At 42.9% G+C, this 18,549-nt stretch overlaps 1 protein-coding gene across 1 annotated transcript in view; it reads right to left on the reverse strand.

The window, feature by feature from the left end:
• Positions 1-295: 295 nt before the first annotated feature.
• LOC147606756 (uncharacterized) overlaps positions 296-18,549 on the reverse strand; it is a 32,110-nt gene continuing 13,856 nt past the window's right edge. The window contains exons 3-11 of the mRNA XM_086791652.1: positions 17,170-17,269; positions 16,914-17,036; positions 16,687-16,773; positions 16,546-16,590; positions 16,356-16,451; positions 1,273-1,374; positions 1,032-1,118; positions 843-910; positions 296-742 (exon numbers count right to left, since the gene is read on the reverse strand). Coding sequence (XP_086647778.1) covers positions 661-742; positions 843-910; positions 1,032-1,118; positions 1,273-1,374; positions 16,356-16,451; positions 16,546-16,590; positions 16,687-16,773; positions 16,914-17,036; positions 17,170-17,269 — 790 coding nt within the window. The 3' untranslated portion in view covers positions 296-660. The remainder of the gene's footprint in view (positions 743-842; positions 911-1,031; positions 1,119-1,272; positions 1,375-16,355; positions 16,452-16,545; positions 16,591-16,686; positions 16,774-16,913; positions 17,037-17,169; positions 17,270-18,549) is intronic.

Genomic DNA, 18,549 nt, shown 5'->3' on the forward strand with positions numbered 1-18,549 from the left:
ACCTTGAATCTTGAATCAACATTATAGTTGAGAATGTGAAGTGTCTAGCTCTTAATTCTTTCTTTTTCTATGTTATATCATATAGAGATAAGTGTATTGCGTACTTGTATCAAATACCACATGTTTATATTACAAGTCCCTTCGAAACTTGTCCATTTCATCCAAAAAGATGAAATGATACGAAAAAAAAAAACCTTTTAAAAGGACCAAACAATAAAATGTTTCTTCTGAATAGGGGCCTACAATGAGTGAAAAAAGAAATTCAATTAATTAGTTAATGGCTTTTTTTGGTTACCTTTTTAAGGGGAAAGGTTAGAAAGAAAAAATAAATTAATTAAGGTTTTTTTCCAGTTAACTTTTTTGTGGATATACCAAATAACCAAAACGTAGACTGTCTTGTACTTCTTGTACAAGGGTAGATGCACCATTAACCAAAACGCAATCCATCAGAAGGAAACTAATCCACTTTTTCTAATGCTGTATATATTTTTGCTTAAAAGGCGTTCTTTCGATGAAGCCAAGGGCAGCATGCTCAAGTCAAAATTGCCTGATTTAAAAATGGCACTTTAATCTAACTAAAACTCCTGCTGCTGTACCACCAGCAGCTTATTCTTCTCAGATAGAATGGTTTTAAAACACTCTTCAGCCTCATTGGAAACCTTAAAAAAGCTTCTCTGCAATTTGAACAGCATTCAAAGCAGCTCCCTTGCGGATTTGGTCTCCACAGACAAAAATGTCCAGCCTGAATCAAAGGTAGAAGTTAAGAGTCAGCATTGAAGCCTCTCTATTAAAACCCGATGATATTGAAGTAGTGAATACTGCACACTCCATTGCCCACACACCCAAAATTGCCCTCTTGGGAAATGTCACGTCTCACTCTGCCAACAGCAATATCGTCTTTGTTGGATACCTTCACATGAACAAGCAAAGTACAATGGTAACACCAAAGCATGACCACCTGGGAAAAGTTTTTCAAAGAAAAACAAAGCATATAAATGATGCCAAAATGACCTAAACAAGCATATCAGTACCCCAAGTGGTGTTGGAAAATTGTTGGAGGCCCTATCATCGATTACCACCACACCCTCTGCTTGCCTAAGAAGTTGTCTAGCTGTATCCTGAGAACCCTCACACAAAACAATTGTTCACAACAGAATTGGAGACAAAAGGTGATTTAAAAGCCTCAATCAATCAAACATTTCACAACAAAAGCTCTATGCCCTAAACTAACATGCATTCACGAATCCATTGTACACAAAAGGTCCCATTTACCTCATCCAAAGGGTTCTCAAAGTGAAGATTGATGCTTTCTGCATGAGCGCGCATAACTGGTACCCGAACACACGTCGCAGTTACCCTCACATCTGGCTCATTCTGAAAACACAAACCAAAATAAATCAATCTCTCTCTCCCCTCCCCTCCGCCTCCTCATCACACACGTCGCCGCTCATGCTAGCTTCCCCTACACTACCTGCTCAACCCCCCAACTCCATAGGGTCCTAACCTCAAAATGGGTGGTATGATGACGACTGCAGAAACACACAGCTCCAACTCTTGCAAGATAGAGAGCACAGATTGATTTCAGCACGTGAGATGCAAAGGGTTTTCCACCACCTAATCCGCAGGAAGAAGCATGCATTTCTTACCAAACGAGAACGCATACCAACTCTTCTTGAGTGAGGATAGCTTGGGCACTTGGCGCATGAAAAGGGCCCCAACAACCATCACAGACCCCAACCTTTGGGAAGCTTATGCATGACAGCTTTATGAGGTGCTGGATCAGTGCATACCCCAGATGTTGCACATTCCACGTACCACCACATCATTCTTTTTTAACGCTGTCAATGTCACTCAGGCTCTACATAATGGGAGAGTAAAAGATCATGAAGATCTACAAGCAGAACGCTTTGCCCATAAGCATCACAAACTAGCTCACATTCATGAGAACTCTTTAGTAGATCCCTCCTTGTAGACAAAGTGAGAGTGAAGCATGGGAGAATCCATGAAAGAAATGCAAGCAAGGAGCTTCAACGTGTGAGGGAGAGAGAGAGAGAGAGAGAGCCTTATCCAACTTCTATGTTAGATTAACACTAAGGTTCACCACACTTACAAAGAGTCGCTTCAAATATATAGAACTTTGGATTCACTATCCCAAACTTCAACACACACCACATTACATTGGCTATTGCCCCCACATGCTTTGCATGCCCACACACACATGACAAATATCTTGCTTACATTATTCCAATACCCCCCCCCCCCTCCCCCTCAATGCCAATATATGGCACACCATGATAAGCATTACACACTCATCTCCAATGCATACATGACTTACACTGCATGTGTAGAGCACATGTGTCTATAGCACCAATGCTTCATGCATACATGCTCTTCTTCCCACTAGAGGATTCCATCCTTGTTATCCTGTGAAGTGTTTACAAAATTCCCCTCATCTTGGGGTTTAGAATACACTTTGGTCTCAGTTCAGAAAGTACCCGCAACTCGGGTCCACCCAGTCACCCAGTTTCCAATGTTTGACCCTTTTCTACTTAGGCTAGTTCCATAGGCTCAGCCTAGCCCCATCCAATCCCATGGGTCTAGTCTTTTGCCCCACCACTGGTCTACAAAGTTGGTGTTTTAATTAAAAATTATTCGTTTGTGCCCCGGTACGAGGTTTTACTCCTAAGCCCCCTAATCGCCACTTCAATATCATGCACACTTCAAAATACCCATAAGTAGGCTCTACCCTGATAACAATGCCGATGTTGTCTCCCCTCTTTGCCTTGATGGTCCTCTTCTCATCAAGTAGTGCACTAATTACGCTTTCCATGGTAGGATCCGGTAAATGCTTCAAGGTAGTCACCAAGCTCTCATATGGCTCCGGCATGCTCTTCAAGAGCACAAAGATCACATCCTCCTCTTCGACCTTTGCATCGATGGAGACAAGTGGGTAGTAATGCTATGAAGCTCGCTGATGAAGTCACTAAGCTTCTCATCCCCATTGAACCTTAGGCCAAATAGCTTGACCTTGAGAGCAATCCAGGAATGCTTAGCTCTTGCTACGTACAATCTCTCCAACTCATCCCATATTTCCTTTGAAGACATAGACCTTGCAACCAAGTGTATGAGCTTTGGGTGCAAATTCAAGGCTATTAACTGCCTTTACTTGCCCATCTGCATCCCCTTCATCACTGTCCTCCAAGTTCACCTGTTTACTGCCTCTTACATATGGCCACAACCCCTTGTACATCAACAAGTACTTAATCTGCGTCTGCCATGTATGAAACCCATCTCCATCAAAGGGCTTAATGCTACTGAGTGATAGCTCTTTTGACATGACTTGTCATAGAATAATATCCAACCTACTAGTTGAGATTGTAGAGAGGATAAAAAGGTAGAGAGGATGTACAGCTACACCTCTTCAAAAATCAAATAAACAAGGCTTCAAAATACCTCAACGATGTGCTCTCCCTCAATTGATTATACTGCTTCAGTTGATTCCAGGCCCACACAGCTTCTCACTTTGCTTTGCTTCTCTGTTGCTACAGGTTTTGCTGCAGTCTGCACTTGCTGTTGTTTTGCTTTACTGCTAAAAATAGCAACTTACAGAGAGCTTCTGCTGCTATCGAAGACTCCCAGAGCTCCCACGTGTGACATGAAGTCCGTGAACTGGCTGAGGGAGAGGCCCAGCAAGTAGCAGTAAATGGAGCAGCAGTGCAGCACAGTAGCAAAGCCGGCATCAGAGTGCTTAGCAGCCTGGTCTTGCACAGAAGCAGTTGGAGCAGCCAAACAAAGCCAAGTGAAGCAATGTAGTAAGCACCGACCTATGAAGCTCAGGCAGAGGCCCATGAGAAGGCTGAGGGGGAGGCCCATGTGGCAACAGCTTGTGACGCGGCTGTGGAAACGTAGCAAGCAGCAAACCAGAGCAGTACACAGCTTCAACAGAGCAGTGTAGCATTAGCAGCGCAAGGAAAAGCAAGAGCAGCAGCATCAGAGTGTGGCAACCCTTTAACTGAAAACCCTACCCGGTCTCCAAATCCAACACCAAATCTGATGAAGATCTATGCATCTGTTCCTTCCTATCCCCTATCCCTATATGCCCTATCCCTGAACACTTTCTCTGGTCTTCTTTTCTCGAGCATTGAGTCTGGCACTCTCACTCCACCCCTTGGAGGATCATCCTCCCTTGGAATCGTTGCCTGAAAGCCTTTCCTAGTGTGCCCCAAGTGGCACCCGACTCCCATTCCCCTTGGGTCTTGGTGGAACCATAGTGGTTGAGTACTTTAGATACGGTGCGGTATGGTACGTGTACGGTACGAGTACGTAAAGTACGTATCAAGATAAGTACTTTAAGTATGTTCACGTTTTTTAATATGTATGTATGTATGTATATAAAATAAGAAATATCTAGCATCCATACAAAAATAGCATGAAAGACAATGGTAATACTGAAATGAAAACTAATCTATTAACTACTGAGCAATGAACACTAACTAAAATAATTAAAAAACGGGCCAAATAAGTGTTGTGCATTGAGCCTCATATTTGGTACAAAGACCTTATCCATACGAGGTACGGTACGTATGGAGTGGTACGGAAAGTACTGAAGGTACTCATCGGATGAGTACGGGTATGGAATGCAACTATGGGTGGAACACCAACCAATCTCCTGGGAACTTCTACCATGCCTTGTGTGTTCCTCTCCTTGGACTGTGCACCTTCATCTAGGACACCATCAGTGTTTAGCCTTGCTAAGCTTGATGCTGAAACAATGTTGCTTGGTCCCCACACCACCAAAAGATCAAGACAACACGGGCGATGGTTTCATCCATGCGCGATGCAGTAAGGGTGGGTGGGACATGGGCAGCAACAAGATCTCAGAACCAGCCTAAAGTTCTGATACCAATGTCACATGTGGAAGCCCTAGGAGTTTTCTTTCAGCCCTAAACACCATCCTCAAACAACCTAATGTAAAATGTAAGTAAGAGATGGAGAGGAGAGAGAGAGAGAGAGAGAGAGAGAGAGAGCTGGGTATTCAATATATTCTATAGTACAAAAAGGTGTACAAATCTTGCAAGCCATAGGCTACCATCAAAAGGTGGTAAATCACCTTGTCTAATCCTAAATCTATGACTCAGCCCATGGAGGACTGAATGATCTACCAAATTAGCTATTGGTGCCTTACATAGGCCTTTGGCCCAGCCGACTTGCTGTCAGCCAGGTCCATGGACAATAAATCCATAAATGCTACAGCCAACAGAAGTATCTCTTCCATGCACTGGCCGATAGCCTCCTCACTCCTCCACAAGGTGTTCCCTGCTCATACTAGCTGCACCAGCTCCTAAATCTCGTCCAAAACTGGTTCTAATCTTGTTGCCCTTCAAGGATCAGCCCTGGGATCAGCATGTACATGTGCATGCACATGACACTTCAGCCGCCTCAACTCCAAAAACGCCTTGCATGAGAGGGTGCCCATCGCTCAAGTCCAAAAACCTGCTCATATAATGCATAGATGCCCCATGTCATATCTGCTGGTATGCCAAGAGATTGCAGGCGCTGAAAGAGCCTCTCTCGTGGTACTGTGTCAAATGCCTTGCGGAAATCCACAAAGCAACAATAGAGCTTTCTCTTCCTCACTCTGGCCTGATCAATCATACATCTCAAAGTGAATACATGGTCAGTGGTAGAGAAAGCTCTCCTGAAGCCTGCCTGCCCTAATGAGCGTAAACCTGCTCACTCAGCATATAAGCTAAGCTCTTGCTCCAACACTGCACCATAGAGTTTGGCCAACACGTGGCCAACCATAACCGTCCTGTAGTGTTCGGATCGAATATATCCCATGTTTTGTGAATGGGCACAATGGTGTGCATCGTCCACTCCGCAGGCAATCCCTCTACTAGTGCCCTGTTAAACAGGTGTGCAAGAAAAGAAGCCAAAGAATCTATTGCATATATGAGATGCTCACCCTGTAGGCCCATATGGTCGGCGGCCCGTCCATGTTGTAGGCGGCGGATAGCTTCCTTTACCATCGAGTGGGTAAAGAAGCTAGCTATGGTAGGTCGAGGCTCCTGTGGGACTGAGGTATAGGTGGCTGCTGTGGGGCGTGGTATAGGCCCTCTGCACATGTGTGCCATGTCTGTGGGTCTGCAATAGGTGTCGGTGTCCGGGGCTCTCTAAAGTGCCGCCATGAAATAGGGCTATCTCTACTCATGAAGAAATGAAAGATCTCTAGCTCCTGTATCTCTGCGAAGGCCTGCCTTTTGCGGCGAGTAAGTCTCCTCATTTCTCTCCTCGACTCCTGCTCTGTGATGGCTCCCAAGGCTCTCTGTATGCGCAGCCGTGAGTACAGGGCTCTGCACTCGTCATCATACCATCTGTTCTGGGGCATAGTCCCAGATCTCGCAGGCTCTCCTGAGTGGACACGATGTGGGAAGCTCTGTAATGCAGCCGTGTGGAGGAGTGATGCCAGCTGGGCTGTAATGGTATCCATAGGTGCCAAGAGATCCATGAGTAGGAGCCCATCCTCTACTGTGCGAGTGTAGATGCCAGGGGATCCATGAGTAGGAGCCCATCCTCTACGAGAGAGAGAGAGAGAGAGAGAGAAAGAAAGAAAGAAAGAAAGATTTTATTAACGTCTTCCAAAAGACCGAATTCGGCCTGTGAGACAAATCGGTGTACCTGTATGGGGTATCCTCTGTCATCCCAACAAAATGAAAAAGTACTGAACTAAAAAGCTGAATCTAGGTGTGCAATAAGTACAATGAGTGGTGAAGGGGACGGAGCCCATGCATATAGCTCCATGGGACCAACAAACTAGTACAAGACAAAAAAAAAAGTATCCTTCTATTACTCTGAAGGGTAAAACTAGCGAGCTAGTGTGTGGCATAATGTGACTCAAGCTCCTCTCTATGTTTGAAGAGTCGAGTGATGAATGCCACCAAAACAGTGGGTGTGGCTGTAAGCAATACTTGTGGCAGTTGTGTGTGGCCTTCAAGGAGTTTGTTGAAACCGCCTTGAATATGTGTATATCGAGGACAAACCATGATCATATGTTCTTTTGTCTCCATGACCTTCATGTCACAAAATTTGCAGATTCTTTGGTGCCTTGGCACCTTCTGCCATGCTCCTCTTTCAATCTCAAGCTTGTGTGATGTATGCTTGAGTGTTGTCCTCTCCTTGTGTGTAGAATGATCAAAAATCAAGATTAATGGCATCACAATAGTATTCAAATTTAGACTTTTCTCAACTAATTGCCACTTGTTACGGAGTGTCTCTAGGACGGCGTGACAGAAAACCTCCATATCCATATTTTCATGTGGTAGTTCTAGGTATTTGTCTACCTTCCATTGTTTGAACCAGCCTTGCAAATCTTGCATCCATCCGGAAGATAGCATCTTACTATTATGATCCTTTTGTGGCCACTTGCTTGTCTCCCAAGCCTTCTTGGGTAAATATTTTTACGGTATTTTGATGTTTTATTTGGGGGTTTTTTGTCTTGGCTACTAGCCTTCACCTTTTAGGCTGACCGACCAGCACCTCCCCTCAGTATATAAAGCCTTGCCTATCATTCATCATTTATGTACCACTTCATTGCTCATCTCCGGTACCACTCTCTGCTACTGCTGCTACTTTTGCCGGGCTCTACACCATCTCCGCCTGACAGGACAGCACCTCACCATTTGTCATCTGGCCACCACCCGGGACAGCAGCCCACTCTGCTACAGGCCACCGTGGAATAGCAGCCCTCTCTACTATCATCAGCGTTTTACATCTGCTGTCATCAGCATTTTACTTCTGCTATCATCAGCGTTTTACAGCAGTCTTGCAGCACCCTTGCCATCAAAGCTTGCACTAGCACCACTACTCAGGACAGCAGCCCTCTCTGCTCTTCATCTACCACCTCATGTACAACAGCACCCTTGTCACCAGAGCCTGCATCACCTCATCTTCTGCTGCCACTATCACCTCGGAGTGCCTCTGCATTCACCAACACGAGCCTTTGACACCGACCGACACTCGCAATGCCTTGCCTCACATCGACGCGAGCCTTCGTCACTGACCGTGCTTCAGCTCCGACATCATCTCTACTTCTACACTGGTCTTTCTACTCAAAGTCACCTCACATCAGAGGGCTCTTGTACATATTTACACTCACTATTATGTATATATGATGTGTGGTTTTGCTCTGATCTCTCGTACATCTGGTCCTTCATCCTTTTGCCCTCACAATCTATCATCATTCATACGTTTGATCTTGACTATGTATCGGAAAACCCTCTTCATTGCGTGACATTCAATTGGTTGATAGCCTGTCTCTAGCAGTAGTATTGAGTAAGGTGTTGTAGCTTTGACACCCAGATATATTCTTAGGAAGGACTTTTGCATTTTCTCAATATCATCCCAAGTTGATTGTGAGATGCTTCCGCCCCATACTTCAACTCTGTACAATATTGTTTGCAGCACATCTGCATCAAATAACATTCGGCATACGTGCCATCTTCTTGTATCACTGTGGTTGCAATCATTTTCAAAGATAACACCGCCTCTATTGGCTGCCCATTGTACACAATGCATGGGAGAGTGTTCGGTTGCTGTGTTATGACCACCATTAGCTTAGTTTTGCTCACATTTACAGTCATGCCGCTTTCCATGTAGAAAGTATGTAGTACAAGCATTAGCTTTTGCAAGGTAGCTTCATCATGTGCAAAAAAAAACCACGTCATCTGCATATAATAACATCAAGACAGCTGTAACCGGCCTTCAAAAATTTGACGGGCGGTGAAACAAACACTCGCACACAAAACACTTCAAAATATTATTTATTTTGAACCACCAAAGGTTATAAAACCTTATAAATTAAAATCCTTTTGTCCCCTTCACACTTGGGGCTGTCCAGTGTCCACACATCGGTTTCCTTCTTAATTCCAAACGGATGCCATTCACACTATCCACCATGTCCCCGTGCCCACCTGCATACTGTCCAGAGAAAAACACAGGGTCGTAACATACCCCCCTCTTGAAAAATAGCAAGCGTCCTCGGTTGCACTCAATGGCACAGTAAGGCATCCTATGAGCAAAGACTCCCCATATGACAAAAGCAATGGCCCTCATCCGGGTGATGAAACAATCATCTTGCACAATATGGCCACACCGTCACGTCAAAGTGACAAACAACTCTTGCTTGTTCCTTCAATACGTGCAGCAAAAGTCTAAAAGCAAGTGGAAACACGTAACCTGTGTTAGCCAAAAACAAAACCATGCGTCATTCTACATATGGCACACATATGCATGACACACATATATGCATTCGCAAACAATATGCTCCTCAAGATGCTCTACCTACTCCAAAATAACAGTCTCAGGGCTGCTCGCAAGCCTTACGCCCATGGGCATCCTGCAAGACCCACGACTGAAGGTACAACATGAGCATATGAAGGCACTCAATGCATCCAAACAATACATCTACTAAGTACTTCCCACATATGTCTCATGGCTATCCCGCAGGAGTCACACCCAGTGGTGCATCCATGAACATAATAAAGTACTTGATGTATCATACCAATATACATGCATCACACCACACAATCCAGAGTATTACCCAATATATTCTCAATGGTACCAGGATCCAATGGCACCAGAATACAATAATACGTCAAAAAGTGTATGCATACATGCACAAATAGAGTTCGATCCATATATCCATGAACCAAACCAACTCTAGGACTGCTCGCAAGACTTATGCCCTTCATAGAGTCTCGAAGTGTTAGCTTAGGTTGCTACAGACTTTGAGCTCAACCAAACCATGCCATTCCAAAGGAGATCAACTCCACAAATAGCATTATCTCAATATCCAATTGACCAACCCCCTGGTCAAGAACAGCCATAACCATATGACAAAGATCAACATCCCAATCTTCCTCAGTCATACCTTAGTTCCAAAGGCAAAAACCATCCATAGTTGCAATTATAGTTCATGGTACGGCCGACTGTGAACCATACCCAACTTTACCATCTCATGTGACTAGTACACAATATCATAGAAGTCCCATAAGCAAATGTACTATCATCCTCAGCACCTTCGGGTAAATACAAAGATGTCACCAAGCGACTTCTAGATGAAAACTGAGCCTTTCTAACAAGGGAGCGGAGGTGCTACCCCCCTCTTGAGCATCAGGCAATGCTCCAGACCCCATGCTCTACTGAACCTGAATGAGCCGTCGCAAGAGTCGGCTCGAACTCAAAGGCATCAAGATAAAGCTGCAATACCTTAGGTGAATCTATTAACTCACCCTCCTCCATCCACTTCGCATCCATCGGTGAATAGTTCTTGAACTTCACAAGATAGCGACGAGAAACTTTACCTTGTACCTTTCTTTCCTTGTGTGCCAATATCTGCTCGGGAATAAGAACCTCATCAAGTTTCTCCGCGCTTCTATCTGAGCCTCATCTGATACATCCTCAGGCACCCAAAACTTGCTTGCACTCCACCCAAGTGGTAAGCACAGGTCCCCAATGAAGCATAGTAGGTCACCACTCCCAAACATAGAAAGAAGCTGCCTTCCGAACCCATGAAGCCTCCGTGAAGATACCACTGGTGACAAAATGTCGAAAGCCATAGCCTTTAACCCATGTTTTGCACCATAACACTTCAACTGCTTCTTGTTCCTGGCCAACTACTTCATGTCCTTGGTGCCTTTTCTCTTGAGCTTGTAACCCGCCTTCAGAAATTTGATGGGCGGTGAAACAAACACTCGCACACAAAACACTTCAAAATATTATTTATTTTGAACCACCAAAGGTTATAAAACCTTATAAATTAAAATCCTTTTGTCCCCTTCACACTTGGGGCTGTCCACACATGGGTTTACTTCTTAATTCCAAACGGATGCCATTCACACTGTCCACCATGTCCCTGTGCCCACCTACATACTGTCCAGAGAAAAACACAGGGTCGTAACAACATACAAACTCTCTTTGCATGCAATTTCCTTGACCATCTCTTCCAATCCATCAATGCATAAACCAAACAAAGTGGGTGAGAGCGAACAGCCTTGTTTGACGCCCATATTGCTATAAAATTTCTCGGACATACCATTTGTGTATTTCAATTGGCATATTACCCTTTCATAATGCCTGCACACAGCCATTCTTAGCTCTCGTGGCACTTCTAGATGCTTCATCCATTCCCATAGGCTATTCCGTGGCACAGTATCAAGGGCCTTCTTAAAGTCTATGAAACAACAGTAGAAGGTTTTGCCTTTTAAACGACTCTCCTCCATCATAACCCATAGAGCTGTTGGATAAATGTAATCCCAACTCCTTAGTCCAATTTAATGTGTGGTGGTTAGGCTAGTGGTCAGTGGTGGTTGGTGTAAAGCCTACAAATGGTTGGTGCATATGGTTCATGCAACTCATGCAACTAAAAATAGGATAGAGGAGTCTCTAAATAAGGTACAAGTCGTGATCAAGTGATTATGTAAGTTTGGTTCATGCCTAATCATAATTAGAGTCTTCTTGTGTTAATCTCAAAGCAATTTTTTGCATATACCAATTTTTGTCTCTCATGTTCATGATGTTTTGTACAAGCTTTGATCCACCTTGAGTATGTTTTGATCAATGTTCATAGTTGAATTATCATATCCAACATTTGGTATCAGAGCATGACCCAATTAGGTTTAGTTTATTAGCAAAAAACCTAATCTTTCTCTTAATCACCATACCTGTTTTTCTCTGTTTGGACAGCATGCTGTAGATTGCTTCCATGCTTGCATCTGAGGAGATTATATCTCAAAATTTTGATATAGGCCTCTTGCCTTGCTCCCACGCAAGCTCTAAAATGCAGCTCATAGGCGGATTTGGTCGATTCTACACGAATTTCTCATCGCCATCAAAACAAGCCGTTTTCTACTAATCGGGTTCATTTGGCGCCGTCTCTACGAATTAGTCTAATTCCTCTTAGGTGCTTCAAGTCTATCATGTAAGGATTCAGCATACCAAATCTTGTAGTATTTGGTCCGAAGGAGCTGCTGTACGAATCGTTTTTCCAATCACCTGTTTTCTGCTTCTCTTGCTCCCACAACATGGTGCTTATTATTTTGATCTATATTGATGTTATTATTATTATTTGGGCTTAAATCATCTATGTGAGCAAGTTATCAACATCAAGCATCATATTGCATCATCATGAGCTCCAAATTCCCCAACAAATTCAACGGAACTGGGTTTCATACCTGGCAAATCAAGGTGAAGGACTACCTCATGAAGAAAAATCTGTGGAGTACGGTCAAGCCACTTCCTGAAGATGAAGCAGGTATTTCTGCTGCAGTTACAAGAGCTACAACAACTGCACTTCAAGTAAAAGATGAGCAAGCACTTGGTATTATCATTACTGCTTTAGAAGATGATTTTATTCATCTTCTAAAGCACTTGGTATTATCATTACTGCTTTAGAAGATGATTTTATTCATTATATTGATAATGTTGAGTCAGCTATGGAAGCTTGGGAATTATTAGAGCGTACTTTTGGTGCAAAGGCAAAGCATTCCAAGATCAGTTTGAAGATGCAACTCTTTGATCTAACCATGGAGAGTAATGAAAATTTAACAGCTGCTGTGATTAACAGGTTGAAGAGCTTAATGACACAATTGGTTTATGTTAAGTCTCCTGTTCCTGAAGAGAATGCTATTGCTATATTGCTTAAACACTTACCTTCAAGCTTTAGACAAATTGTGACGGTACTTAAAGAGAAGGAGCCAGTCCCTTCTTTAGAAAGTATCATAAATTCTTTGCAGGAAGAAGACAAGAAGACTACAAAGGATGTGATAGATCCTTATGCATATACTATTACTTCGACATCGGCAAAGAAGAAGTGTACTATTTGTGGTCGTACAAATCATCTTACTAAGGATTGTTTCTCCAAACATCCTTGTGAGTATTGTGGAAAGACCAATCATCCACCTGCAAAGTGCTACCAAAGAGATCAAAAGCTAGCAAAGGCACATGTGGTTGAAGAAGTCAACCAAGAGGAAGAAACAAATCTTTGTTCTAGTCTTAGTATAAAAGATGTAGATGATGATTATGATTTTTAAATTATGTGGTTGAGTCAAGACTTATGTTGTTCCAACTTGACGAGTTGTAGAGGAGAGTACACCACTCTATGTTGTTGTTAAGGGGGGACTCTTACTCATTGTGTCAAGGAGGTATGTTAGATTTGTTCATGTTCTTGTAAGAAGTTGGTCTTAAGGGGAGATTGTTGGATAAATGTAATCCCAACTCCTTAGTCCAATTTAATGTGTGGTGGTTAGGCTAGTGGTCAGTGGTTGGTGTAAAGCCTACAAATGGTTGGTGCATATGGTTCATGCAACTCATACAACTAAAAATAGGGTAGAGGAGTCTCTAAATAAGGTACAAGTCGTGATCAAGTGATTATGTAAGTTTGGTTCATGCCTAATCATAATTACAGTCTTCTTGTGTTAATCTCAAAGCAATTTTCTGCATATACCAGTTTTTGTCCCTCATGTTCATGATGTTTTGTACAAGCTTTGATCCACCTTGAGTATGTTTTGATCAATGTTCATAGTTGAATTATCATATCCAAAAACTAGCCTGGCCGTGAGCTCTCTTTTTCTCCTCTTCTGCCCAAGTGCTCAGCTTTTGTTCCACAATAGTGCTATATAGTTTGGCCATTGTTGAGCCTACCATGATGGTCTCCTCCCTTGTATATTGGCTTTATCCAAAGCTTTTGCCATTCCACTGGAAAACCAAATTCTAAAGCATGGTTCAAGATCACTGACATACATTTTTGCGTGTGTTCATTAGACCACTTGATAAGTTCCGCACACATGTGCAAAGTATCCATGGCTTTCCCATTTGCCATTTTCCTCAGGCCTATTTTCACATCCTCCGGGAAGAAAAGTTCATGCATAGTGGCATTAGCTACATTGCTGGTCATAGGGCGGGCTTCCGGGTGTGTATATAGCTGTTTGGCATAAGATAGCATATCCTCTTCTGTGAAATTGCCCATAACATCTTTGTTCCTTCTTTTCACTTTCCTCCATGCCTTCTTTGTGTACTTTGTAAAGTACACTGCATCTGTCCATTCCTTCTCCACAATATACCATCTTCTTTTCTTGCACGTGAGAGTGAGAGAGAGAGAATACTTGAAAGATTTCTTGTACGACTCAATGATATTGATTGACATGTTGAAGCTTACACCAAGTACATGCTTTTATAGCCTTAGAGGCTTATCTGAGTGACATCACTACTTATGTCAAACAGATATGATATCTAGATATTATTCTATCCATTCTAAGAGTGGGTTCACACACTTACTTACATAAGTGAGTGTGTTCACACACGCATACAAGGATTGTTCACACACACACACAAGCAGGTACACACGTGACGACTCCAAAACCCAACAAACCCCCTTCTGAGGGAAGGTGGAGAGCACGTGTGCAAAGTGCCTGGAAAATGTACAGAATGTGGATACAATAACATGCATGAGCCATGACTGCTGAGGCCATGCAAATCAGCGAAGTGTCCATGGCTAAGAAAACATGAAGCACAGTGAAATTACTGTTCCATCAGCCATTTTAATTTTGTACTTTCACATCCTCAAATCAATAAAGCAAATACAGCTCAAGAGAAGGGTGGGGGAGGGGATTCTAGCCAGTGGGACCCAGTACCAGTGCCTATGTGGATGAATGTGTAACTGTCTCAAGTTTAATTGCTGCCTAAGATGGTTCAGAGCAACACATAAGTATCAAAAGATAATCACTTCCGTCAAGCTACCTGACAGCGTTTTTTTTAACATCCAGGTAACAGCCTCTTTTTATCTGCTTCTGTCACATGGATCAGTTCGCATTGTCAACTTCCTGACTAATCCTGTATGTTGTTACACTTAAGACCTGCCTATTGAGGTCCTGAAACTGCAGATGCTTTGTGAGGGATATCTATGGGATAGCTGCAAGTCTCATATCCATTACGTATCCATGCAAGAAAATTGACAAAGGAGCACAGCTCGCTCTGTGTATGAAGAGAATGTGACATACAAGATATTGAGAGATATGAGCATGCCCTACTGCATTACCATGAGATCTGAGGGCCCTTCCATCCCCTCTTTAGAAAAGGATTTCATCCCTCCCACGAGGTCATTAATTATGATGACTCTAGGCGTGCAGCCCTTTCTAAACATGAGGATTGCTCACTCAGAGGAAGACTTGCATTTACACACACGCAGTGTGTTGGACAGCACAATACCGTCGTAGCTCCTCCTCAAAGGTGGGGCAGTGCACATCATGCAAAATGGACAACTGGGCCAGATAGCACAGAGGATCCCCCTTAAGATGCCCCAGTTACTTGCAATATTGCGGAGACCAAGTATTCACATTGTGCTACATCCATTACCAAAAGGGGTGACACAGGAAGAGTGACAGTACAGAGGAAACCACTGTTACAAAGCACACCAAGGCAGATAGAATCCCGTAACTTTAATGAGTACAGGGTCTATTCCGAATTTGGAAAAGATCCGCAGGTGCCAGAGGCATGTAATCCATCATCCTGATAAAGAATGAGCCTGCAGCACCAGCACTGGCCCAAATCCCATTACCATCATGAGGTACTATGCATGTCTTATCCTCATTTGAGTTCATTTTTACAGAAGTTAATGAACAGACTTTTTGAGAGACAATACACTATAACTACTATCGAACATCATACTACATTTGGTCTCATGGACCATTATTATTGGCCCTTTGCATGTTTCTTTTCTTTTGTTCTTCCTACAATTCTCTTAGACAAAATGGTTTGCCCAGTCTTTATACAAAACCAGTTATGAGTCATCGACATTAGGATGGACATAGATATGGCAAATTGGCATTGGTAAAAAGGCATGCATCTCAAATAACTAAGAGAAAACTGCTAACATACTAGCGCGATAGAAGTACATGAAAATAAAGACTGGGCACAAATGAAGTAAACACAGAGTTTTCTTGTGACTTATAGCACAAGTGCAGCCCAATGGCATCGCCGCATCACAGACCTGTCACATTTTAGGGTAACACAGACCTATTACTGCCTCAAACTTCCATGGCCTAGATGGCCATAGTCCCTATAAGGAGTTGGCAAGCTCAATACTGTCATATATTGTTACTACCTCCCCATGTCAAGATTGGCTGATTTGAGCACATACTGCCTTCTTTGGATATGGTAATTGTTATTCTACTTATAGCTGCAACAAGCCATAAAACTAGTGGCAAGGCACATTTGTCCATTTGATGGATACTTACAGGTAACAACCAGAGTATAAGCATAAGAAAAGCACCCACTTTGTTACAACAAGCAGAAGAACATACCCAAATCTTCCTGGTCTCTTTGACCATCTTCATTTCTTCCTCATTGTAGCCGTTTTCCATCACTGCTGAATTATGGCTGAAAAGATTGAAGGCATACTGCAAAGCATCAAGATAAACGAAATGATACATCTAGAAAAGCTCACAAGATCAACCTGATAAATTCCGCAAAGGTGGCAAGGGAAACCTTTACCTGTCGATTGAAGATATTGCACGTGGGAAGTTTTCCCTCCAAAACCTGAAAAAAGGGACCACAACAAAGATATTCTGCCATGCACGTCGAAGAAGTGTGAACACTCATCGAGATACATATCAGAGTTGAGTGAAACTAAACCTCACGGGTCTGCTGTTCTAGCTCTGCCATAGCTGCAGCACCTCCTCCACTAGCTGCCTGATAAGTACTCACAACCATTCTCTTCACCTGTAAAGCAGTCATTCCTCTCAAAGATGCACACCTACAAGTATACATGGCCAACAAGTACAACCATGGCCACTAAAGAGGTCACAGAGAAATGCCTTGGCCCAAGATAGAAAAGCAGGCACCACTTCCACTATGCTTACTTTTGCATGGCGATGCAAAGGAGTTGCAGCCATCAAACATATGATTGTTGAGCAGTTTGGATTTGCAATAAGTGCTCCTTTCTTATTGCTCAGCTTGATGTGAGACATGGAATCAGGATTCACCTGGTTAAACGATAATGCACCAGGCAGCCAAACAGAGAACACTAAAAAAATAAGGAAATACTTCAAAGAAGCTCAAGAAGTGTATGAAAAACCAACCATGCAAGTGAAAGTTCCATGCATTTTCAATCATTACCTCAGGAATCACAAGAGGGATGCCCTCCTCCATGCGGAATGCTGAGCTATTGTCCACTACAATAGAACCCTGATTTACAGCTATTGGTCCATACTTCTTGCTGAGATCCCAAAGGGCAGTGAAATATAAGTATGATCAGTATCTTTGATGCTTTATAAGCACAAAAGAAAGCATGAACAGATTAAAACTTCTTGTAATTCAACAAGATCCCAACTCGGACATTTTCATTGTTTCTACCATAAAATCAAGGTTTGGCCTTTCACTGCAAGCAGCTCAATTGACCCTCTATACAACACAGTTCGCTCTCCCCATTCTCTTTGTACCATAGTCTCCCTAAGTGTATATTGAACTGTGAGAAAATCACAAAAACAGAGTGTGCTTCAAGCATAAAGACAAGACACACAACTTTCCAAACTGCCTTGTTTTAAAAGGAAGCCGGAAAGAAGACAGTAACAAATGTGGTACCTCAAGTACAAAGAAATCAACAAGATAGACATTACTCATAGCACGCAAACAATTAAAGAAAAAAACTCCAAAGGAACAAGAATAGTCAACAGGTGCTGATGTTGATGAAAATGCTTCTTCTTCTTATGATCCCTTCAATATCGATGGTAATGTTGTGGAAAGGCTAGAACAAATCTATGGTAGTGATGACAAATGTGGTGCCCTTAATCATGTTGCACGTGACAAAAGTTTAGAACATGATGCTAGCTTCTTCTTCTTTTTTCAACTAGCCTTTGGCCCAAGATCCTCCCATAGTTACCAATTGTCACCGTCCATAGGCAGCCACCCGTAGGCGCTTATTTATCCACCCATAGGCGATGCCTCCAAGGAAGCACCAAGGGGGGTTTTGAACCCAGGACCTCTTGGTCCTAAGCAAACACCTTCACCACTTGAGCTATCACCTCATTGGCAACATGATGCTAGCTTTATGAATGATATGATTGGTGTTTTTGCATCTTGCTTTTCAACAAGTGGATTTGCATATGGAAAAGGTATTCATGAGGATGATGGTATTGATGATTGTGTAACATGCAACGGAAGTATTCGTATTGGAGGATCATGTCACAAATGCTCACACCGTCTTATATATCCTGAGTTTCGCAAGTTTAGCAATCCACTTTAATACTTCAAACTTTAGAGAGATATATGAGAGAGATGAGAACTGTGATGAGAACTGTACACCGTATGGGGTCCCGAATTACCCACTGAAGGGCCCCCTATCCCGTTACCGAGATAGTATTTGCTTTATTATCTTTAAAGAGACTGACGGTGTGACTGACGATAAGCCAAACGCAAGACCTCTGAAGACCAAGTGTTGGGCTGAACTATACACTGCTGTAGAAACACCAAAGATGTCCAATCTCGAGCCTATGCACT

This window comes from Cibotium barometz, chromosome 57 (assembly GCF_041138505.1).
Source record: "Cibotium barometz isolate CiBa-2024 chromosome 57, ASM4113850v1, whole genome shotgun sequence".
In the NCBI taxonomy this organism is placed as follows: domain Eukaryota; kingdom Viridiplantae; phylum Streptophyta; class Polypodiopsida; order Cyatheales; family Cibotiaceae; genus Cibotium; species Cibotium barometz.